At 36.0% G+C, this 25,102-nt stretch overlaps 1 protein-coding gene across 6 annotated transcripts in view; it reads left to right on the forward strand.

Moving 5' to 3' along the window:
• Positions 1–25,102, forward strand: part of TMEM232 (transmembrane protein 232) — a 241,089-nt gene that overhangs the window by 28,021 nt on the left and 187,966 nt on the right. For 5 of the 6 annotated variants that reach the window (XM_087861928.1, XM_087861927.1, XM_087861931.1 and 2 more), the window contains 5 exons: positions 5,713–5,824; positions 7,439–7,544; positions 9,957–10,114; positions 14,187–14,286; positions 17,862–18,028. In XM_087861928.1, the coding sequence (XP_087718054.1) occupies positions 5,713–5,824; positions 7,439–7,544; positions 9,957–10,114; positions 14,187–14,286; positions 17,862–18,028 (643 nt within the window). The remainder of the gene's footprint in view (positions 1–5,712; positions 5,825–7,438; positions 7,545–9,956; positions 10,115–14,186; positions 14,287–17,861; positions 18,029–25,102) is intronic. The other variant, XM_087861932.1, reaches the window with a different exon arrangement.

A 25,102-nucleotide genomic window follows, 5' to 3' on the forward strand; every position in this document is an offset into this window, starting at 1 on the left:
GTTGCTTTTTGTCTAGCATTTTCCTTGGTCAAAATTCATTCCACAGGTGCTAACTCATCTATACTTCCAGTTTGTGTCATCCAGCATGTGGCTACTCCAAATGTAGAAGAGGAAGGGCAGCTCACTATTTTGGGCCACGGAGATCATGTAGGCAGGAGTCAAGTGAATCTGAGACTATACAATATTTATGGCCAATACAGGCACTAATTATGGAGACCTTACAGCTTTGTATTTTGCAGAATGTTTTCAGATATCAGATTTTTCTGATCCCTAAACTCAACTCAGTATTAATAATCCACTAGTGAAACTACTCCTTTTTTTTTTTTTAAGATTTATTTATTTAAGAGAGAGGGAGAGAGAGCACAAGTGAAGGGAGGGGCAGAGGGAGAGAATCTGAAGCAGACTCTGCGCTGAGCATGGAGTCCCTTGCAGGGCTTGATCTCATGACCCTGAGATCATGACCTAGCTAAAACCGAGTGTTGGTCACTTAACAAACTGAGCCACCCAGGCATCCCATGAAACCACTGTCAAAGATTTCCACTGACTTTCTAAACATTAACTCTAATGATCTCTTTGTCCTTAGTTTTGATATCCCTGCACATGTGTATTTTTGGTCATGCTCCCTATCTTCATTCTGTTCTTTGGTATCTCAGTCTAGAATTGCTTGTTTGCATGGACCAGGCACATGTTCAAATTAACTCAAGCAAAAGGAAAATGTAATGGAAGAATACAGGGTTGTCTTGTAGAACCTGAGAGCAGAAGGGCATAGCCAGGCCTCATTCATTCATTCAGTACTCATTATGCTCTCTAATTGATACGGGAGATAAAATAGTCAACGTGACAGGTGTAGTTCACATCTACACTAGACTATAAACATGAAAAGTGTGGGGGCTCTGGCTACACATTAGTAAATTATCCAACAAACTTTGACTGGGTGCTGCAATGGTGAGCAAGTAGCTTCCTGCTTTGGGGTGTGTTGTTGTCTTGAATGACCTTTCAGCAAAAGCCACCTTTTGGCTATACATAACCATTCAGCTCTCACGTCAGCTAATTAAAATATCAACTAATTATTCAAAATCACCAGAGAGAGGATTCGATTGCTAGCTTAATTCAGATGTCTGTCGTGACCCAATCAGCTACAGTCAAGGAGGTAGAGTCATATAGTACTAATATAGAAGTTGGACCCATTGGTTCAGTAAGGACTATGAGTAATGAACAATTCTCAGAGAAGGAATTTACACCCCAAATTATACACGTTTGAAATCCATTGTAGTGCTTCCCCGAATCTCTTGTTATTTTTCTTGTTTCTTCTTTCCCTCTTGCCTCTACTGTCCAAAGATCTCCCTTGACCATTTTTTTCTCCGTACTCTTCCTCTTGAAATTTTGTAGCTGTGAGTATCACTGATAGTAAATGAATCTGAAATCTTTATTTCCATATCCTATCCACTTCCTAATGCCTGCCTCACAAGTCGGTTTGGATTACAGACCTCTACACTTGGATGCCTCACAGGTAAGTGATAGTCTGTTGTCCACAACAGTGCAGATCATCTGCCCACATTCCTCCATCTTACTGTCATGATGTCAGCTCTCTACTACCAATTGTGTAGGCTCAAAACCCTCACAAATCTTCTCATATCCTATTAGTCATCAAGCCCTATTGATTTAGCTTTCACCTAATCTATCATATTCATTTACTCTTCCTTATTTGTACTGCCCAAACTACAGTGCAGACATTTATTACTTCTTACCTAAATTGTTGAAATAATTGCCCAGTGGTTTACCAACAGCCATTCCTCATTTAAAACCATTCAACATATGACTTTCAGTTTAATTATCCTAAAGTACAGTATAATCTCTTAACTCTTCTGCAAATAGTTTCTTCTTATTTGTTAAATAAAACTCAAAAGTCTGTGCATAATATAGAATTTGCACCCACTGCAACTAAGAATATCCAAAATCGCAATGCCACTTAAATAAAATAAAAGTTTTTTCTCTGAATGTAGTTAGTCCAGAACTGGTATGGTGATCTGGGACCTAGGTTTCACCTAACTAGCTGCTCTGCTGTACGTGGCTCAAATGTAAGGCCATGTCATGGGTTTATTGTGGCTGCTGAAGCTCCAGCTATCACAGTCATGCTTCATGCAGCAGAATAGAGGAATGGCGGAAGGGCTTGTGATTTTTTTAAGTAAGATTTCCAGAATTAGTAGCTGAATTTTACTTACATTTACTGGCTGAAACATAGACACACAGGCACATCTAACTGCAAGAAATAATCTTTTCATAAGAAAAGGAGAAGAATAGACACTGATGTAGGCAGCTGTAAATCTCTGCCATAGACCACCATTCAATGCCATTTATGTTTGTTCTCAACCCAGAATTTCCGTCTTCATTTCCTATCTTGATTTTAAGCATTCTGTCTGTCTATGCTGGGTTGAAATTCTTATTTTTTGTCTTTGTTCCTATTTGTGTTAGGGTAAATTTGAAACAACTATAGAAAGAGGCCTCTAATTTCAGTGGCTGAAATAAGATAGAAATGTATTTATCTGACATAAGAAGTCAGTGGGTCTAGGCTGACAGGACAGCTCTGTTTTTGGGGTCAGTTAGAAACTCAGGACCCTCATTATCTCATTGGGTGTTGTACTCATCCGCCTAATCAAAGCTGATTCAGCACTATATTTGTGTTCCAGTCCACAGGAAGGAGAAAAAAATGCATCATTCTAGAGAAAATGGTGTGTCTTTAAGTTAGAGGTGACCTAAAATTTGCATGTATTACATTTGCTCACATCCCACTAGCTTGGCCATGTGCCCATACCTAGCAGCCAGAAAGACTGGGAAATATAGAGTAGCTAGGTGATCATGGGCCAAAGAAAAGACAGAAAAAGAATTTTGAAAGGACAGCTGCTATTCTGTCACATTCCAGTTCCTCGCTATTCAACTTACAGCTCAAGTGCCATTTCTGCAAAAAAGTTTTTTCAGAATCTTTAACCCAAAACAGTAATGCTTATAAGTAACAGTTATCCAGCACTTGATATGTACCAGGAACCAGACTTTGTGTTCTGATTTGATACTTTTCAGAATTCTGTAAGATTTTATCCTCATTTCCACATACGAAAAATGATAGTTCACACAGATTAAGTAATTAAGCAAAGATTATATGACTAGGAACCATTGGAATCATGATTTCTGCTTCTAAACTCCTACAGGATTTTTCTTTTCTTTCTTCCTTCCTTCCTTCCTCCCTCCCTCCCTTCCTTCCTTCCTTCCTTCCTTCCTTCCTTCCTTCCTTCCTTCCTTCCTTCCGTACATCTTTTTGTTGCATGTCACTTACGTCCCAGATTGGGAACTTTTTGAGTCTGCCTTCTCCTCTAGCCCTCATCTTATATAGCAAAATATCTTGTGTGTAAGAGACTTCTCTTAAATATTTACTGAACAAATGAGTTGTCAGCTAAAAATGTTCTGATAAATAGTTTAGGTAGGATATTAATACAAAGTATATTTTCTTTATATGTAAAGTTCAAATGATGCTCTTTATTTACTACCTGTTCCACAAGACTGCACTTCTATACTTACAAAAGATTACATTTATTTTTGAAGGAAGTAGAATGTGTGAAGAAATTGAAATGTGGGAAGCTAAAGCATATTTTCTTTTCAAATGCCTGTATTTACTCTATAAAGTGTCTTTTTTGTTTCATAGGTGTTTTTTGTATATAATTATATGATAATTTGTGTAACAACCTCAATTTATTTGTGATGGGCTAGACATGGTTCAAATAGCTATATTTATCTCCCACTAAATATTTACTGACATGAGCTATGGGACACCAATTAAGTGACTCAATATCTATACAGAAAGCTCAAAGGCATTCACTTTCCATGTTTTCAAGGATTCATTACCTTCTTGTAATTCCTATACCACTTTGTACAAATGGGAAGATTAAAGCTATTTTGGATTCTTTATGAGGATCAAAGATATGTCATCCCAGATGACTATTGAGAAAGAGTTTTCAGCCAACCAGATGTCTCCAAGGGCATGAGTGAGGTAGAGAACACAAAATCAAGAATGAAGTTACTCATTTCAAAATGCCCAGTTCTAGCAGAGTTTGTGCGTGCTAACACCCCAGCTCTTCCTCTGTTTTAGTACAGGCTCCACGAGGGCAGGGCTTTTTATTTCATCCTTGTATTCCCACTTCCAAGCCCAATAGGGGATGGCCAATACCTCTCCTTATTCTGTGATCGTAAGGCACTGTCATTATTTTTACATACATCTCTCTCCTCAATAGGACTGTGACTTATGCAGGGCAAAATATGATTTTTATTCATATATTTCCCCCCCTGTATCCCACAAAGCAACTAATTCAGTAAATTCTGAATATAGTAAGTTGTTAAAAAAAATGTGTTTTATTCTTCCAGACCTCTCCTTCTAATAATATGACTCCAGCAGTTATTTGACCACACAAATAAACAACTCCTTGATTCTATTACCTATTCATTATTCTCTGGTGTCACTTTTGATCCCAGGCCCATCTTAAATCCTGTGGTATATCATTATAATCACTCTACTCATTCTCCTGCATACACCCTCAACTTATTTTTCTCTCTTCTCTTTGAAATGCTTCTTCACTCTCTCTGCATTTCCCCCAGGGGTTCCTTTCCATTTGCAAGACTTTAAATACCACGTGTGTATTTAATGACTCAATAATGACTCCAAAATTGATGTTATCTAGCCTGAACTTCTCCCCTGAAATTCAGACTCATATATCTGACTGCCTATTCTATGTCTCCACTAGGATGGCTATGGTCATCACATAGTATATCCAATACTGAACTTATTCTCTACCCTCACCCCAAATCTGCTCTCTACCCATCTTCCCCATCTTAGAAAATTCCAATTCCATCCTTCCAGTTACTCAGTTCAATCATGACTCTTTTTTTTTTTTTTTTCCTCTCATGCTTAATTTCTCTTTCTTTGGGCAGTCTTATGGGAGCCAATGTCAATATATACCCCTTATCCAAACTCTTCATTTTACTGACATTGCTATGATCTTGGTCTAAGTTCTGTCTCACCAAAGTATAAATGTGCCTCCTCCCTTGCTACCTCCCACTTCTCCAAACTCCAACTCTCAATAGACATTGGAATGATCTTATTAAAACTTAAGTTAAATCTTGCCACTCCTCTTATCAAAACCCTGCAGTAACTTCCCATCTTTTACCCAGAGTTAATCTGGCTACTTGTCGCCTCTCTGACCTCACCGCATACAGCTTTCCTCCCTTGCTCATTTTACTGCAGCCACACTTGGACTGATTTCACTTGCACGGAGGGAATAAAAATGTAGCTTAAACTGAACCAACACTGATATATGTGAGGAGATAAATCAGCCTTCAACATAATTGGAGCTGTGCTGGGTTTTACCTAGGAAGAAGGCATATACCAACAAGACTTCTGGCAACTATTCCAGAAACTTTTCAGAGGCTACAAAATTCTTTTACATCATGAGAATTATGTCGCTTAATCCAAGAGTATGATTAGATCAACTAGGAGTCCTGTACACATATATATATTTTTATTTTACTGATATCTCTGTGTCTGTATGAAACATTTTTATTAAGGTAAAGTACTTTTTAAAAAGAAAATAGTTACGTTTAGCCCCTAGAAATTGATTAATTAAAATTTGGGAACTGTTAGCTATAATTATTGATTTGTTTTTGGTTTAGCCCATCATTTTCAATCACAAAAGAATTCATCTTGAGATTCAACCAAACAAAAAATCCAAAAGAGAAGGAAGAATTGTTGGAACAAGCTAGAAAAAACATTCTCAGATGTAAGGTACTAGTACACTATTTGATTATTTAATATATGGACTTTCTGTTCTAATCGGTGGGTGGCTACACGTTCTAAAATATCAAAAATAAAATAAGAAGTACCTTTTTAAAATCATTAAGTATCATTAAATATATTAATGCAAAGTAAAATTAAAGCTTATAACCAAATAATTCAATGTCAAATAGCTTTTTAGGTGAAGATTCTCCATAAATTATTGAAGAATATAGCTGTTGACACTAGTCCAAGAGCTCACCACAAAATATGAAAGGCTGGCAAATAATCTTTTTTTAAAGATTATTTATTTATTTATTTATTTATTTATTTATTTATTTATTTGACAGAGATAGAGACAGCGAGAGAGGGAACACAAGCAGGGGGAGTGGGAGAGGAAGAAGCAGGCTCATAGCGGAGGAGCCTGATGTGGGGCTCGATCCCACAACGCTGGGATCACGCCCTGAGCCGAAGGCAGACTCTTAACCGCTGTGCCACCCAGGCGCCCCGGCAAATAAATTTTTAATTATGATAATTCCACTTCTTCCCAAAGAAGAAAGGAAGCTTCCCTTAAACCTTCATGATACGTGCACAGTATACTCTTGTTTTTTCTCTGTAACAAATTATTCACCTAACTTGTAGAAAATACATTCTTTAAGAGTATGCCATTAATTTCCAAATTTTCAAACACATATCAAAACAGAGTAGGAAGAGAAATAAGTCCTTGTTTTGCTTTCCCTACATTAGATCCAGTTGATGTTAGGCAAAGAAATAATATACATATTACCAGATATACATACTACCAATGTATATATATATGGTACAAATATATATATGGTGTATGTATACACACATATACATACATATATACCATATTACCAATATACATAATATCAAAAAATTCATGAAATCAAAGTTGCACAAAACTGGAGCATAAATTGAGCCATCTTTTTTGTTGTGGTGGTGGTTGTTATTTCCCAGTATTTCAGTTCACTGTTGCTCAGATATTTTAAAATTTTGAAAAAATTTCATTAGAAAAAGAATATTCTTCTGGTAAGTATGCATGCTGAGAGGTGCTAGCAGGTACATTCATCAATGAGCTTCTGTCCAGTTGGCCAACTGCTCCTTGGGGAAGCCCCAGGAATGGGCCCATTAAGGGAAGAGTGGCAATCTTGGTATCTGTCTCATGTTCATTAATTTCGGCCCATTCACAGTGAAGTAGCCAGAGTTTTCCAGCAAACTGGCATTAAACTAATTTCTTTTGAATCACATTCAATATACTTTTCCTTCTAGAATCAGAGATGCATTCTCTTGGTGGGGTAATAAGGTAGAAGTAATCCCTTGAAAGTGAAGAATGAGAATTTATTTTTAGCAAATAACTAATGATGTAACTCAGAATATTAACATTCTTTACATTTTAGCACTAATACAATTTACATAAAATGTCAAAAAATAAAAATAATAAAAGCAAAATATAAAATTTTATATAACTCTGGCTATGGAGCATACTCTCATAGAGTGACTTTCAGAATATAATTAAGGGATAATCAAAATAAATAAACCAATAAATGAATTTGTAAGAAGCTATACATTTTGGTTTGCCTTTTTCGTTCTTCCGCATAACAGAGAAAACTAGGTCTCCAAACCTTCGGCTCTGGGAAGCATGTGCATCTTCCTGCCGCATGGACGGAAGTAATATATCTCGCTCAGTGCAAAGGAGAAATCCAAGATGGTATGTACTCTAACTAAGCTCTTCTTAGTTACCCTGAGTGTTTTCTAGGTTAGCAGAAAGGTGTAACTTGTGACCTTTAATATTTAGAAATTGTGCAGGAGCCAAGGAAAATTTGCTTTTCTCTATCAAAATATCTGGTAATGTTTCACTGTGAAAGCTCCTTTTGTAATTTTGAATTTATGAATTTGACTGCTCAACTTTTTAATTACAAAATTGTTTTAAAAACTTTTGTTCAGCACAGTCTTCATTGCTTTTTCTAAAATTAGTAACTAATTAAAAAGTAATATAAAATGTCACTGAAGTGATTTTCAATTACAATAGGCACTATACTTTAGAAAAACTTGTTTTGGCATTTTATAATTCTTACTCATAAAACGTTAACCAAATGGTCCTTTGTTTTTCACTTATTTAAACAGCCATTTTACTCATTACCTTTCATTTATCACTTCTCATTTATATGTCTCCTTCCAAACCATCCTCCAACCAATCTAAAAAAAGAAATTAAAAAACATTATTTTTAAGGAGGTAAAATTCCTTCTATCATTATCCTGAATTTTATGTGTATGCCTTTTAAAATGAGTTTTAGAATGTTAACCATATGAGGTCAGAGAGTATTTCCCCATGTAAATTGAGTTTTGTAGGGCTATCTGGGAGGTTTCAAGCAACAGGAAGAGTAAGAACAATTCCGTATTTAACTTGCCTTTATGGCACTTTCATCACAGTGCTATCCACCGCCTGACCTCTATTAAATGTTTAAATGATATTCAATACCAGGGGTGCCTGGGTAGCGCAGTTGTTAAGCATCTGCCTTCAGCTCAGGGCGTGATCCCAGCATTCTGGGATCGAGCCCCACATCAGGCTTCTCCACTAGGAGCCTGCTTCTTCCACTCCCACTCCCCCTGCTTGTGTTCCCTCTCTCGCTGGCTGTCTCTCTGTCACATAAATAAATAAAATCTTTTTAAAAAAATGATATTCAATACTAAACACCCCGGCTTATCAACAACTAGCAGCTACTTGCTTTTCTTTGCCCCTTAAACCTGTTTTGTTCAGGTATCCTGCAGTCTTGTGATTCGGAAGAGGACTGGCCCTTCCAGCCTGGGGGCAGGGTGGGGGGGTGGGGAGGACAGTGAGTCCTGGGTGAGCTAAACTAATCATGGGATTCCCTTTTGCTTGTAAGTGATTAGATTGATTCCTCTCTAAATGGCTTGGTAAGAAAAAGATGCCTGGAGCTTGTGTGGTCATCACTGTCGCCGGGTACATCGGAAGAACTAGAAAATGAAAGAAAAATGCGTACAGAGGGCAGGTATATGAGCCAGCCCTACAGTCTTTCCATCTATAATCTTGTGAAATAATAAACATACTTACTTATTTTGAAGACATTCCTTTGCATTTCCTATTACACACAGCCAAGGTTTTTTCGTTCTTCAAGATATTGAACTCCAGTTAAAAACCCTAAATATGGATTCGTAGTACCAGCTGCACAACTGAAAACCCTCCACAGCTGTGTCTTGCCTAACTCTCGTCTGCTCCTCATTCTATGGTTCACCCTCCATCAGCAGTGATCATACTAAAGCTTAAATCATTCCTAGTGCCTTTTTTTTTCCTAGTGACTTCTGATTACACTTTAAAGAAGCCCCGACTATAGGGATCCGTATGATCTGATTCCTGGCTGCCTTCCCTACTTACTCATTATACTCCAGTCATACTGATCTCCTTCCTATTCCTTGGATATGTTGGGGCTTTTCCTTCCTCAAGTCCCTGTATTTGCTGTTCTTTTCAGATATTTACATTACAGCCCTTCAAAATCTTTGTAATAACTTGAGGTGTAATTTCCTCTAGGGCCTTAGCGCTATGTTCTTCCTCATTCATCTCCCCTGGGTCCTATTTCCTCTGCATTGATTTTCTAGTTTTCCATTCTTCTCTTTAGCACTATCTTTTGTCATCCAGTTCTGCCCCATTTCCCCATCATCATTTGTATGGCCTGGTGATCTATTTTGTGTTGGCTGGAACAGCTGAGGCTCCTTGGGCATCACCCTCTCTCTCTTCTATCTCTAGCTCTGTAGTCTCTCCAGCTTAGTGAATTCTGAGTAATTAGATTTCCCAGATGGCAGGTAAGTGTTCCAAAGCCAGTATCTTGCGAGAGATCCAAGTGGCAGCTGTATTGTCTTTTCTGATCTAGCATTTTATTGGCTAAAGCAGTCATAATACCTACTCAGATTCAAGGGCAAAGGAATGTGGATTTCACTTCTTGTTGGGAGGGGTGTCAAAGAATTTGTAAATATTTAACATTTTAAATTTTTAATATTTTAAAACCACAATCTGGTTTTGGTGACAAAAGGAAGACTTAATTGTAGCATGTAGACAAAAGCATGACCTGCAAATTATGAAGTTTCTACCTTTTTAATATTTCAGAAGCTTTAAATATGCTTTATGCTTCCCTGGACCGTGCTTCATTTGATTATGGTCATCTGCCAACCTTATTTTTTGTTGCGGAATCAGTTTTATATAGGCTCTGTTGTGATGCATTCCAAAAGACATACTTACATTCAGTTGAAACAAAGCTGATAAAGGTACGTTTTAAAACATTCTAATATGTTTTACTGGCTACACATAATACATGTAGTCACATGACAGCTGTTTTAGGATCTAAACAGGCCATTTGGTTTTATTATGGACTAGTCTCTTGTTTGGTAGTTTATTTTAATCTTCTATAAATGTGGACAATACATTATTATTTGATATCCAAATGGAGATAGTTTGAGAAAATATAATTTCACCAATTTTGTGAGAAAATAATATTTAATTAAAATCAAGTTTATATTTATGTCTGCATATGTGTAACTTTTCTCTTTCTATTTTAAGGATGTTTAAATGCCACTTTCCATTTAAAAATGCCAACAAATAACATTAACTAGTTGCCCAATTTGAGAAGATGAGTTGTTCTCTCAGTATTCTGTGTCATTTAGAGCCATGAGATGGGAAACTATCTTCATGGGGTTCGTGTTTTGTAAGGTCTTGGATGTCATATGGTTCTGCTCCTGTGATGATCATGGTTGCCTGTTGCAGAATTTATTATGAGTCAAAAAAATTTAGGTTAAGTAGTGGTTTTATTGCAAAGACAATAAAAGCTAGAAGAAAAAAATTTAAGAATATATATTTTTAGGATAATATGTATTATAAGAATTACTTGCAAAAATTATTAAGTATAGCAAGAATAATTTCATACTCAATTTTGACTATGAACTGTTAGAAACCAACCATGAAAATATTCATGAGTCAGCCACGGCATTTTTGGAAGATACTATATTTTAGTCCTTAGAAATCAAGCCTAGATCCTCTCTGACATGCTTGGGGGTAAAAGACTTATGGAGACCAGGCGAGATTCAGAGAACGCAAAATAGAAATTGAACATGCAAAGAACTGAGGCTTTCCATAGAAGAAGGATGGTAGGAGAGAGATAAGATGTTACCATGATGACTTTTTCTTCTTTTTCCTATTTCCCAAACTGTCCATTATGGAGATATATAAAAGATTATACAATTATTATAGAGATTTTAAAAAAAAGCCTGTGTCTCTCTATATTTTATCATGATAAAAGAGTGAAAGGAGAAACATAAAGCAAGTCTGGCTTTTCTCCCCTTTTCTTCTCATTCCCTTTAGTGACCATTTTCCATTCATTGCCATTTATATTTCTGCTACCAATAAATGACTATAAAATAAAGTTTTAGCCATTGCACAAATTACTTATAACTTATATACACTATGTCATTTATTTATTTTTGAAGATTTTAAAATTTATTTTAGAGAGAGAGTGCACACGCACAAGCGGAGGGGAGGGGCAGAAGGAAAGGGAGAGAGGGAATATCAAGCAGACTCCTCACTGAACGTGGAGCCCTACACGGTCCTCGATCCCACAACCCTGAGATCATGACCTGAGCTGAAACCAAGAGTCAGATGCTTAACCAACTGAGCCACCCAGGTGCCCCATCACTATGTCATTTATTTTTAAAAAGATTCCTGTATCTTCTCATATGACAGACAATTTGCACAGGTTCATATAATAGCCGAACACTTAGAACTTAACTTGCACAATGCCTTACACAATGATCAGTGCGTTAGATGTATTAGACATATTAACTTATTTAATCCTTATAACAATCCTAAAAGGTAAGTGCTATTATTATTCATTAGTTTACAGACCATGGCATAGAGAGTCTTAGTGAATTATTCAAGGTCTTAGCAGAAAAGGTTTTGAAACACAGTGGACCCTCAGCCATAATGCTATACATTAACCTTGGCTCTCAGATTTACTAATTTTAAAGTCTACTCCTTATTGTTCTAGATAATATAAGTTAGCTAGTGGAAATAAGTATGCTGTATAAGTACTTTTGATTTCAGGCAAGAAGCCATTTCAGTTATCCTCCTTGATTTTGTAGAATTTTCATTATATATCTGACAGTCAGCTGGAACCTCCCTTTTGATCTTTTCATTTTGACAGTATGCTATACTGAAAGTTATTGCCAGGGAAGTATCACCCACCTTCAGATGCACCATTTTGTTGATAAAGTAGTGTATACTCAGCATTAGGAAGAGCCAGAAATATTTGATTCCATAGTAATATTTACTTTCACATTTTGTGTGCCTTCTTTCCTCATTAACCACTAAGTATAGAGTCATCTTAAGTATTAAAGTCTACTTAACTGAAGTGTAGAGAATAACATATAAGCAGTGATAGTTTAATATATTTTAGACAGAAATACAGTGTTCTGCAAGCTTCTATAAAAAACATGGAGCATATAACCAACTATTAAAATATAACACATAATAAATATTATTCAGCATTTCTATTTCACTTAGATAATAGAGTCGGAGAAATGAAGAGAAGAAGTCATGGAAAGAGAAGGAAGGAAGGGGAGTTCAGGAATAAAGGAAGAAAAGATGGGAGAGTGAAGAAAGAGAAGTTGACAAGCAGAGATTCAGTCTAGGAGGCAAAGCTCAAGCTGTCAAGCTGCAGAAAGAATATGTACACAAATTAGACTTGAGGGAAGATGCATAGAGGGTCCCAGAATATTTTAGAGATATAGAAAGGTGGATTTCTAAATACAAATTTAGGCTTTCAGAATATTATAGATGAAAGCTTTTAAAACCATTTTTCCAAGTATAGTTATAACTAGGGATAGCTTCTGGGTCAGGTGAAACTCATGACCAAATTGGGGTATAATACAGTGATCATTCAAACTGATCTGTTTTTCATGTATTTTTCTATTTTGTGCGACATGAAATTTTTGAACATGAACTTTCCTTTCAATATCCATTTCTAATTCCTTGCAGATTTCTCCCCTTTGATTAATTTTCATTCATTGTCTATAACAAGGCATATTTTTTATTTTAATATTCTCACTTAAAATATTGCAGTATTCTTTTAAATGATCTGACATTTTCCACTTCCCATCTAGCTTCAATCTCTTAGAGAAGCGTAGTACTATATACATCAAAGTAGTCTGTATGAAGAGATCCCTTGCATATGCTTTATAAATGCTTTCTTTTTATTTAAGTCTATAAATGGTACGTATTTATAATTTACAGATACATTTACAAATACTGGTGGTGCATTCTCAGAATTTATTTTACCAATAGAATTTTATGATAAAAATACTTGGAAATCACTGCTATAATAGAAAGATCATGACTTTTGGTGCAGCACAGTCTTGGGTTCAAAGTCCAGTCATGCCCCTTATTTGTTAAATTGTCTTGGTTGAATCACTGAGACTTGGTAGAATCATCTTTTTTATTTTATTGTTTTTATTTATTTTTGTATCTGACAGTACCCTGCATCACTGTTAAGAGGATTTGGACATGTATCTTGATAGCGATACCGTTTTATTTGTTTTTTCCCCAAATCTTATTAGTTAGCAATTTAGGAATTTGTATTCCATTTATTTCCATACTTTGTGGGCTTTTTTCTCATATTCTGTGAAAACTTGCACATCATATATTTTTTCAGATTTTCCATTTTCTGCGTTCTATGTAAAACAAACTTGCTACACATGAAACTTCACAGAGGTAAGATAGTAGTGTTTATTTAACAATGAATTTTTTTTCATAAGGGTATTGGGATCTTAGTATGCCCAGGCAGAATATTTCTCAAAACTATCTGAAGAAATGTTTTTAAAACTCTTTTGACTGAGACTCATAGAAAGAAATATCTTTTGCATTGCAATCCAGCACACACATAATACACACTGATTTATATACTGAAACAAGGAACTGTGCAATGTACTATGATATTTTCTTTTCTCTTTTATTTTGTTTAAAAATCTCCTCTCAGTTGATTTCATGACTCACTTAAGGGGCATGACTTGCAATTTGAAAAATACTGTTCTATAGGACATGGAACAAAATAGCATTCAGTATTGGTCATTATATATAATGTAGAGATGATTTATAAAAATTTCTTGGCAGAACCAGTATTTCAACCTTGATATAAATGTTTTAAAGTTATTTCAAAAGCACATAAGCTCAAGTGAGTTTGAAATTGTTTCATCAAAAGCAAATGTAATAATAAAATGGTTTAGTTTCCTTATAGTTTCTAAACATTTATTGATGCAACACAAAAATACTTTTTTCTTTTTCTTTTGACAGATTGGCTATTTGGTCTTCTTACGACTTTTTATATATTTCCTGCATGGTCACCTAGAAAGTTTTAAACAACATTTACGTAGGCTTCAACCATATTTATACGGTAGACTATCTTTTATTTTCTGCACTTACAAATGTTTTATGTTATAGTTTGAGAAGCTCAGACGATCACTATAAAGAACATAAGCTGTATTTTATTTTTCATGAAAAGTAATAGGTACAGTATTGCAGAATGCGGCTTCTGGTCCAGACTGCATGGGTTTTACTTTTAACTTTTCTACTTAACTAAGTGCATGACCTTGTCTGTGACTCAGTTTCCTCATCTGTAATAGTATCTACTTTTCTAGATTTCAAGAAAGTTAATTTTATATTTTGGTAAGTTAATACTAGTGACAAGGTAGATGCTGACCTAGAGTCAGGAGAGTGGATGCAGAGCCTCAGTGAGCTGTGACGTTAGCCGGGCAGGAGATGTTAAAGATTATCAACTTTTACAATGGGAATGAGATAGAACAGAATAGTTTTGAAAAATGTTTAGAAGAAAAAAGACACTAAATTTGGTGATCAGTTGGATCTAGGCTATATATAAGGGAAAATGAGGAATTCAGGAGGAATCTTGAATTTTACGTATTGACAAATACAGTCAAGACAACGGTACTCTAAACTGAAAAAATTTTGGAGAACCATTGGACATGTTGAAATTTGAAGATCATTCAGGTATATGTACCCAGTGAGCAGTTGGAAATACACATTTGGAACTAGGGAAATAAGTGAAGGCTGGGATTCACTTATTTCATAGATCTTAACATAGATAATTTGATAATGGTCCATGTTAACATGGCTGAAATAACCTCGGGGTGGAAGGTGTGTGTGGGGGGGAGAAATTAATTCTAGGAAAAGGCTTGGGGAAAACATTTCATAGATAATTGGAGTGGCATACATCAGTAAAGGGAAATAAGAGGGAGTAATGACACAGAAATCTGAAGAGGGGAGGTTCAAGAAGATCAATATCATCAAGAGCTGGACAAGTACTAAATAGTAGGAGTTCTGAAAGTTGATGGGATTCTTAAGCAGAAAGTCATTGTTGATCTTGGGAGCATTCCCACTGGAGAGGTGGAAGCAAAATTCAGATTGGAGGTAAACAAAGAGTAAAGGGAAAGTTTAAGCACAAGACAGAGATGGTGAACTATTACAAAAAGCTTAGCTATAAAGGGAAAAAGAAATATATCAATAGTTTGGATGAAAAAACGTCAAAAAACAGTTTCACTTCTTCCTTTCCAATTTGGATGCCTTTTATTTCTTTTTCTTGCCTAATTGTTCTGGCTAGGACTGCAAGTACTATGTTGAATAAAGTGTTGAGAATAGGCATCCTTGTCTTTTTCCTGATCTTGGAGGAAAAGGTTTCAGCTTTTCACCCTTGAATATATGTTAGCTGTGGACTTGTCATATGCAGCCTTTATTAGGTTGAGTTACATTCCCCCCATACCTGCTTTGTTGAGAGTTCTTTTAATCATAAATGGATGTTGATTTTTGTCACATGCATTTTCTGCATTTATTGAGATGATCATATGATTTTTAGCTTTCATTTTGTTAATGTGGTGTATCACATTGACTGATTTGGGGATGTTAAACCATCCTTGTGTCTCTGGAATAAATCTCACTTAATCATGGTGTATGATCTGTTTAATTTGTTGCTGAATTTGGTTTACTAATATTTTGTTGGGGATTTTTGAATCTATGTTCACCAGGGAAATTGGCCTGTAATTTTCTTTTCTTGTGGCATCCTTGTATGATTTTGATAGGTAATGCTGGCCTTGTAAAATGAGTTTAGAAGAGTTACTTCCTCTGCTGTATTTTGAAAGGGTTTGAGAAGGATTGGTATTCTCTTTGAATGCTTGGTAGAATTCATCGGTGAAGCTGTCTGGTTCTGGACTTTTGTCTGTTGGGAGGTTTTTGATTATTGATTCTGTCTCCTTACTAATAATCACTGTTCATATCTTCTATTTCATCTTGATTCAGTCTTGGTAGATTGTATGTTCCTAGTAATTTATCCATTTCTTCCATTTCTATCCATTGTCTAATTTGTTGGTATATAATTGTTCATATTAGTCTCTTACAGTCTTTTTGTATTTCTTTTTTTTTAATCCTTTGTATTTCTATTGTAACATCTCTCTCCAGTTCTTTTTTTTTTTTTAAGATTTTATTTATTTGAGAGAGAGAGAGAGAGAGTGAGAGTGAGAGAGAGAGCACAAGCAGGGTGAGGGGCAGAGGGAGAAGCAGGCTCTCTGCTGAGCAGGGAGCCCAATGCGGCACTCGATTCCGGGACTCTGGGATCATGACCCGAGCTGAAGGCAGATGCTTACCTGACTGAGCCACTCAGGTGCCCCATCTCCCTTCATTTCTGATTTTACTTATTTGAGTCCTCTTTTTTTCCCTTGGCGAGTCTAGCTAAAGGCTTGTCAATTTATCTTTTCAAAACCCTTTTTTTTTTAAGTTTTAAATAAACTTTTTAGTTTAATGGATTGAAAAAAACAAGGTTGAAAGAGGAAAAGATTAGTATGTTGTAGGATAAGAAATAAAAAGACTCAAGACACAAGAAAAAGAATATTTGGTGGAAAAAGTCATGGAGGAGGGAATAAGAGATAAGAGTGGAAGTGTTTTGGAGACTGACCAATAAATTGCACCACTACTACAAATTCTGACTGGGTATGAAGCCAAGACAAGACTGTAGATGAGCAGAATAAGAATTTATGTCTGTCATATCACCTGTTTTGATTTCTTCATACATTATAATCCTCTTTTTAACTCCTCACTGTGTTCAGCATAGTGACTCATCAAATAAGCAGATGATAGTGGCAAATAAATTTTGAAAAATTATATGAATAAAACCTCAAGATCTCACATTAGCTTGTTACTGTAGATCTATCCCAAGAAAACCGATAATTTTGTTTCGTATAAGGATAAAATCCCCAGATTTTGCCCTTCTATCAAATACTGTTAAGTAGAGGCTTACTTATGCTTCTCTGTCTTTAGCAACAGAATAATTTTTACTTGGGACCATTAGCAATTGCTTCCTATCCATATAGCCATCCAGTAGGAGTAGTTATTATTAATTTTTCCACTGTCGATTGAAACTCAAAAATTGTCTAAAAGTTTACAAAAAGAACAGCATAAAGATATTTCTGTTAAATACCACATGGTGTTATGTTGAATGACATAATTGTTGCTACATTTAAAATATATTCTTTAAAAACTCAACAACAATAACATCTTGAAAAGGAATAAAACTGGAGAATGTAGGGTTAACAGTGATGTCTTGTTTGTAGGATTACAGTTTCAAAGTATCCATTATGAATAGAGTATGTTATAACTTGATTTATATTCACCTGGAAGTTTCCAAGCATTGTTGTGCAGTAACTGTACTTAATTGGGCATTCGACCATTATGCAATTGCTGTTCTGAATTATATAAACTCTTATGTATTAATTATTTACCTTGTAGTTTTCTATTATGCCAGCAGGGGTCACACATAACATTATAAATCTTGAAGAGATGGGGAAATGGTAGCAGTTTCAGCATCTAAGTACTGAATTTGATTATATTTTAGTAACTAAAAGACAAATGAAACATAATGAAAGATATTAATGAAATATTTATCACAAATTATTTTTCTTACAATAGCACTTTGTTTCTCTGGAGATTCATATTACAAGTATCCAAACATCTTTTCAAATGTGCAATTAATTCTGAAAACCATGGAAATTATATATAAAAGAGAACTCCTTTCTGGATCAATTTTTAGTCCTGTGGAAAACAAGAAAAGCTATAAGAACATAGATCCTGATATGGTGAGTATACCCTAGTGTATAATGAGTCAGATAACATTAATATGATTAAATAGTAATGTTTGCCAACATAGTAACATTGCTGAAGATGAGCTTAGCTGGTGGGGCGGGGGGTAGGGTGAGAGGAACAAATAGCAAAAACACTAAACTATATGCACATTTCCTGGACAGTAGTTAATAGGATTAGTAGTGGGGCATCAATATGCACCACTACTACTTTAAATAGAGTAATGTTATAATACCTTTTTCCTTATAGTTTCCATCTCAGCTATTTAATTGGAAATAGCAGTGCAATTTAGATTAACTTATGAGGATTTTAATTACATTTGTATTAAAAGAAAGGTGCATAAAGTACAGGCTATTAATGAGAGCAGTCGTAATACTTGATGCTTCCATAATTCATATGTAATAACATTTAAAATGCTATTAAAATCAACTGAAATGTTTTTAAATGGTTCAGAATTAAGGAAATAAAATAATCCCTATTTATGGAAAATTGTCTTTTAATTTCTAACTTGGACATTAGTGATCAACATTAGAGGAAACTGTCCCAATCATGTAATTCCTTGGTATGTAATAAACTATGTATTATGCAAATAGAGCTACAGTGAGCCATAAAATTGTTCATATACGTTATAGGCTGATATACCTCAAAAAACAAACTTCAGTCTCTGGGGCTCATGTGTGTTTCCTTCTCTCACATATACTCCAAAAGAAAGCAGTGAACACTTTGAAACTTTGATTCTTTTGTTATTTTATTTTTTGTTATATATACTTATTTAATAAGTATATATAAAGTATATATAACAGAAAATTTGTTTTCTGTTAATTTCTTAAAAAGGAAAACATGGGGGCACCTGGGTGGCTCAGTTGGTTAAGCGCCTGACTCTTAGTTTCGGCTCAGGTCGTGATCTCAGGGTCATGAGAGCAAGCCCTGTGTCGGGCTCAATGCTCAGCTTGGAATCTGCCTGCCTGGGATTCTCTCTCTCTCCCTCTGCTCCTCTCCCCACTCATGCTCTCTCTCTCTCAAATAAATAAATAAATAAATAAATAAATAAATCTTTTTTTTAAAGGAAAACACGTTTAACATAAGGGAAGTTGAAACAACTAAAAAAAATTAAGATTCCTTTTTCAAATAGTTGTATTATAATGTGCCTCAGAGTTTTCCCATGCTTCTCTTAGGCCTTTTCTAAAACCCACTAAAGCATAAGTATTTAAGGAAACACATTTAACCACATCTATTCATAATCATTATAGGCTTTTGTGTTTTCTCTTTGGTGAAAAAGAATCATTGGTGAATCATTTCTTGGTGAATCATTGACGTGGAGTGGCATATGCTAAGTAATTTGAACCTTTTGGTATAAACACTAATGAGCACCAATTACTTCATGCACTAAAGGGATCTTGTTTTTAAGTTTAAAGAATATTTTAACAATAAATATGTAATCTAAGATACTGAACAACGGTAAGAACATTGGTCATGAGGAAGAAAGACCTGCTCAGCAACTGACCGTATGATTCAGAGGAGGTCCGTGGAGCTCCCCGTTTGCTTATCTGTAAAAAAGACATCATCACCACCACGACCACTGCCGTCATCATCATCATCATCATCATCATCATATTCACCCTAACTGATCTATAGGATTGTTGTGAAGATTGCAAAAAAGCATGTGCCTTGTAAATTACTGAGTGCCATGAAAATGCAGACAATGATTAATGAACATTATATTTAGGAACTCACTTTAACTTAGGCAGTTAAATATAATAATTTTCATCTAAGGACATGATTATGCTGACTAAATAATTGTGTTTTACTATGAAGTTAATTGTGCTTAATGTAGTGATTTGAGTGTTTTTGCTTAAAAAATAAGATATTGTAAAATCTTGACTATGAGTGTTCTCGTTATGAAGCAAGCAACCTTCAATGTTGATTCTGCTTCTTTTTAAGAATCTAAATTTTCAACAAAGCAGGAAAGAATATCCAATGGAAAAAAGACAATCTCTTCAACAAGTGGTGTTGGGAAAATTGGATAGCCACATGCAGAAGAATGAAACTGGACCACTTTCTTATACCATACACAAAAATAAACACAAAAAAATGGATGAAAGACCTAAATGTGAGACAGGAATCCATCAAAATCCTAGAGGAGAACACAGACAGCAACATCTTTGACCTTGGTCACAGCAACTTCTTGCTAGGCATGTGTCCATAGGCAAGGGAAACAAAAGCAAAAATGAACTACTGGGACTTCATCAAGATAAAAAGCTTTTGCACAGCAAAGGAAACAGGCAACAAAACTAAAAGGAAACCTATAGAATGGGAGGAGATATTTGCAAATGTCTTATCAGTTAAAGGGTTAGTCTCCAAAATCTAAAGAACTTATAGAACTCAACACCCAAAAAACAAAAAATCCAGTCAAGAAATGAGCAGAAGATACAGACATTTCTCCAAAGAAGACATACAAATGACCAACAGACACATGAAAAAATGCTCAACATCACTCTGCATCAAGGCAATACAAATCAAAACCACAATGAGATACCACCTCACGCTGGTCAGAATAGCTAAAATGAACAATTCAGGAAACAACAGATGTTGGTGAGAATGTGCAGAAAGGTGAACCCTCTTACACTGTTGGTGGGAATGCAAACTGGTACAGCCACTCTGGAAAACAGTATGAAGGTTCCTCAAAAAGTTAAAAATAGAACTAGCCTATGATCCAGCAATTGCACTAGTAGGTATTTATCCAAAAGATACAAACATAGTGATTTGAAGGGGCACCCCAATGTTTATAGGAGCAATGTCCACGATAGTCAAACTATGGAAAGAGCCCAGATATCCACTGACAGAGAATGGATAAAGAAGATGTGGTGCGTTGGGGCACCTGGGTAGCTCAGTCCTTAAGCGTCTGCCTTCGGCTCAGGGCATGATCCCGGAGTACCGAGATCGAGCCCTGCATCGGGCTCCTCCGCTGGGAGTCTGCTTCTTCCTGCCCCACTCCCCCTGCTTGTGTTCCCTCTCTCGCTGGCTGTCTCTCTCTCTGTCAAATAAATAAAATCTAAAAAAAAAAAAAGATGTGTGTGTGTGTATATATATATGTATATATATATACATGGGTGATGTATGGGTGGGGGGATGGGGTAATTGGGTGATGGGCATTAAGGAGGGCACTTGAAGTAATGAGCATGTGGTGTTGTATGCAACTGATGAATCACTAAATTCTACCTCTGAAACTAATAATACAATATATGTTAGTTAAATTGAATTTAAATAAAAATTTTTTTAGAAAGATGCTATCTAAAAAAAAAAAAAATCTATCTGTTCTTGTCACTCTTGGTGCACAAATGCTACAAGGAAATGGAAGGTTCCTGAAGTACAGCTTCACCTAAACTGGAAGCAGCAAAATGTCAACACATGAAAAGAATGTATCTGCTTAGGGGCGCCTGGGTGGCTCAGTAAGTTAAGTGTTGGCTTCTTCGTATTGGCTCAGGTCATGGTCTCAGAGTCCTGAGATAGAACCCCACATTGAGAACTGTGCCCAACATGGAGTCATCTTGTCCCTCTCCCTCTCCTCCTCCTCACCCCCGACCTGCTCTTGTGCTCTCTCAAATGAATAAATTTTTAAAAATCTAAAAAAAAAAAAAAAGAAAAGAAAAAAGAATGTTTCTGCTTAGAGTGGGACAAGTCACTAAGTCTCTGTGCCTTTTTCCACAAAGAACAAAGGGCATAGTTTCAATCTTTTTTAAGTTCTGTCTCAGCTCTATACCTCTGATTCATGTATCCCTCTTTGAGGGGATTATAACAGATTTTAGCCTATCAGATTTATTGCTCTCCTTTTTCTCCTCTCATTCCCGCACAATGTAAAGAATTTGAAAGGTAGTGTAGTCACAGTGCTACTAAAATTTCTGGTTCATCTAATTCAGTGCTTGATTACATGTTTGAACATTGTTCCCCAGTTTCAGGCCAATTTCTTCGGTATAGCTTGGTCTAAGCCAGCCTCTCCAGTTCAGCTGAGTACTTAGCCATTCAATACGCATCTCTCTCACCTACTGGGAGACAGGAGGAATCAGAGAGGAAAATGGGAATATAAACAATACATCTGTATTCATCCCCTTCCTTTCTTTGTTATTGACATGCCATAGTAGAGGATTTGAGGATTTATTCCTACAGCCCTCATTCTCTGATAATGCTAAAAGGTCCACGACAGCATATTTTGGCCACTGCAAAATATTTTGTTTTTAATATATTTATCAGCATTGGCGTAAAAGCATAAGCATTTAATTGTTTTCCAACTGCTGCCATAAGATTGCTGAAAAAATAAGGAATTCTGTAGGATGTACCTGTTAGGAGACACACAATATGGGTGTTGGTTCTTTTTTTTTTTTTTTTTTAAAGATTTTATTTATTTATTTGACAGAGATAGAGACAGCCAGCGAGAGAGGGAACACAAGCAGGGGGAGTGGGAGAGGAAGAAGCAGGCTCACAGCGGAGGAGCCTGATGTGGGGCTCGATCCCAGAACGCCAGGATCACGCCCTGAGCTGAAGGCAGACGCTCAACCGCTGTGCCACCCAGGCGCCCCTATGGGTGTTGGTTCTATTTAAGAATAGGAAATTTCCTTTCCCTGCTGCTAGAACCTATTTCTTCTTTTAATATCCTTTAAAGCTGATCCAGATGTGAAGTTTCCATTGACTTTGGCAAATGGTGCACTTTAATTAGCTCCGTGGCTTTCAGAGCCAGAACACTGGATTGAGTTTTCCACTAGCAGAGCCGAATTTGCTGAGTACAGTTGTCACGTGATAACAACAACACAGTTTTTTGGAGATAGTAGATTAAACTCAACTGAAAAGCAGTAGACCCTTTACTAAATAGCCGTATCTGTCCTAAAGTACAAATAGTTTTCTGAAAACTAGGAAACACACAGGGTTTACATTCAAATGTGATTAGCAATCTCATCTTCTAATGCTTTAAGTACTTGAGAAACCAAAGGCATTATCTAAATTTGGGACATTTTGTGCTATACTGCAGTTGTACATGGTTATTAGGAATTGGGTTGGACTGAGACACAAGTTCTTTAAAATTAGGAGCATTATCCTATGATTCATATCCTATTATCTAAGTAGCACATTTGTGTTGAGAGGTCCTTTCACAGCAATGTCAACATTCCCAAAATGGCTGAAAACAAGGATGAAACTCAAAAAGCTGTCTCTTAACAGCCAAAATGCAGCCCATTCTTCAAGGCTCATTTCTGTTATAAAAGAGAGTCTGGTTTGATATTTGGAGCTTGTGTATTCAAATTTGCATAAAATTCAAGCACTTTTGTAGGTGGCCTTCTCAAAATAGGTATTGTACAGTTGCAACTGATAGCTTGTTGGAGGACGTAATCAAGAGGATGTGGCCACTGGGTGACCCACGAGCTGGCAATCTGAGGCTCCTCCTTGGAATGCACATTCTGCTCACTGTTCCCACAGCTGGAGCCATTTCAAGGATGTAGCCTTGAGAGAGCAATGTGTTCTTGAGACCATCTGTGTGGTATAAGTGACTGAACCCAGTTAAGGCCTCCTATAAACCTTAAGATTCAGGAGGGTGCAGAGATTTGCTTGTCTTGCAGCCACCTAAGACAAGCTTCCTAAGTTCGTTCCCTGGCTTCCTAGACCTATCACTTACCAATCTGGAGTGGTCTGACTCTTTCTTTAATTGCTGCTTGGCCTCTGTGTACAGAGTCCAGTTTGTAAAGAAGCATAATCCAAAGCTGGGCAACAAGGCAGGGAGGTGAAAAGAACTATAGGAAGTGGTCATAAAGCCAAGAAAAAAGAAAGAAGGAAGAGAGGAAGGAAAGGAAGGAAAGAGGGAGGGAAGAGAGGGGGTAAAAAGAAAAAATTCTTCGGGAGTCATTTAATGCCCTGATCAGTGTTTTTCAATATGTGTTAAAAGATCCCTCTCAACTTATTTTATGAAAAGATTTTATTTATTTATTTGAGAGAGAGAGAGAGAGAATGCACAAGCAGGGGGAGGAAAAGGGACAAGTAGACTCTGTGCTGAGAATGGAGCCCAACTCAGGGCTTGATCTCATGACCCTGAGATCATAACCTGAGCCAAAATCAAGAGTTGGAGCTTAACTGACTGAGTCACCCAGGTGCCCCTGTCTTACATTATTTTAAAATAAAGCTTTTCTATGAAATATTCCAACATTCTAAACTTTGGCTTGTTTTCATTTGCCTTTCTGAGAGATTATTCCCTACAGTCAGTAGCCTTGTGCAGAGACTTTATCTTACTCATGACTTTTATCTCCAGCATCTGAGTTCCCAACATAAAAATAGATCAATACACATCTGTGGGACTTAACTAAACAGTTTACTAGAAACTTAATGTACCTTAATTTAAAATTTATATATGAATTCCTGGCCTTTCAACTTAAAAATACTTAACATGAAAATTTATCTTTAAATTGTAGATCTGATGTTGTTTGTATAATAAATGAGAATTATAAAGACTTTTGGAGTCTCTTTGTTTCTTTTGAGCATAAAAGAATGAAATATTAAGTACATATCACAAGGTGTGTATTTGAATCTGTATTGTTAGAAAAAATTCAATGAGAGTGCTATGTTATCACTGTCTAACAATAAAATCAGGTTTCTTTATACCAGTTACTTTAGTAGACCAATTGAATCTATGAAACTGTTAGGAAGCACTTCAAGAAAAAAAACAGGTAACAGCCCACTTTTTTCCCTGAATTTGTCGACTTTTAAAATAGTTACTTAGCAGACATTGACCATGTCCAGCTAGGCACGTATATTTGCTCTTAAAGTGGAAATCCACATTTTAAAACCTAATTTGCTGTTTGATCATGGTTCAAACTTTTTCCTGTCCCCTCTTCCTTGGGTGTTAGGAAGAACTAAGTCATATAGGGTCTAAAAGCCAATTGTTCTAATTATTAGTAGAGGATGTAGGATTTTTGTTGTAGTGTAGAACTGATGTCATTTAACACAAGGGATGCGTGTGAAAAGCAGTTAAGACATTAGGTTCAGGTTAACAATTGAAGGGAAACAAAATTGCTGCCCCCAAATATGACTCTGGC

The sequence above is a fragment of the Ursus americanus genome, chromosome 5 (assembly GCF_024610735.1).
Source record: "Ursus americanus isolate L20-20 chromosome 5, mUrsAme1.1.p, whole genome shotgun sequence".
Classification (NCBI taxonomy): domain Eukaryota; kingdom Metazoa; phylum Chordata; class Mammalia; order Carnivora; family Ursidae; genus Ursus; species Ursus americanus.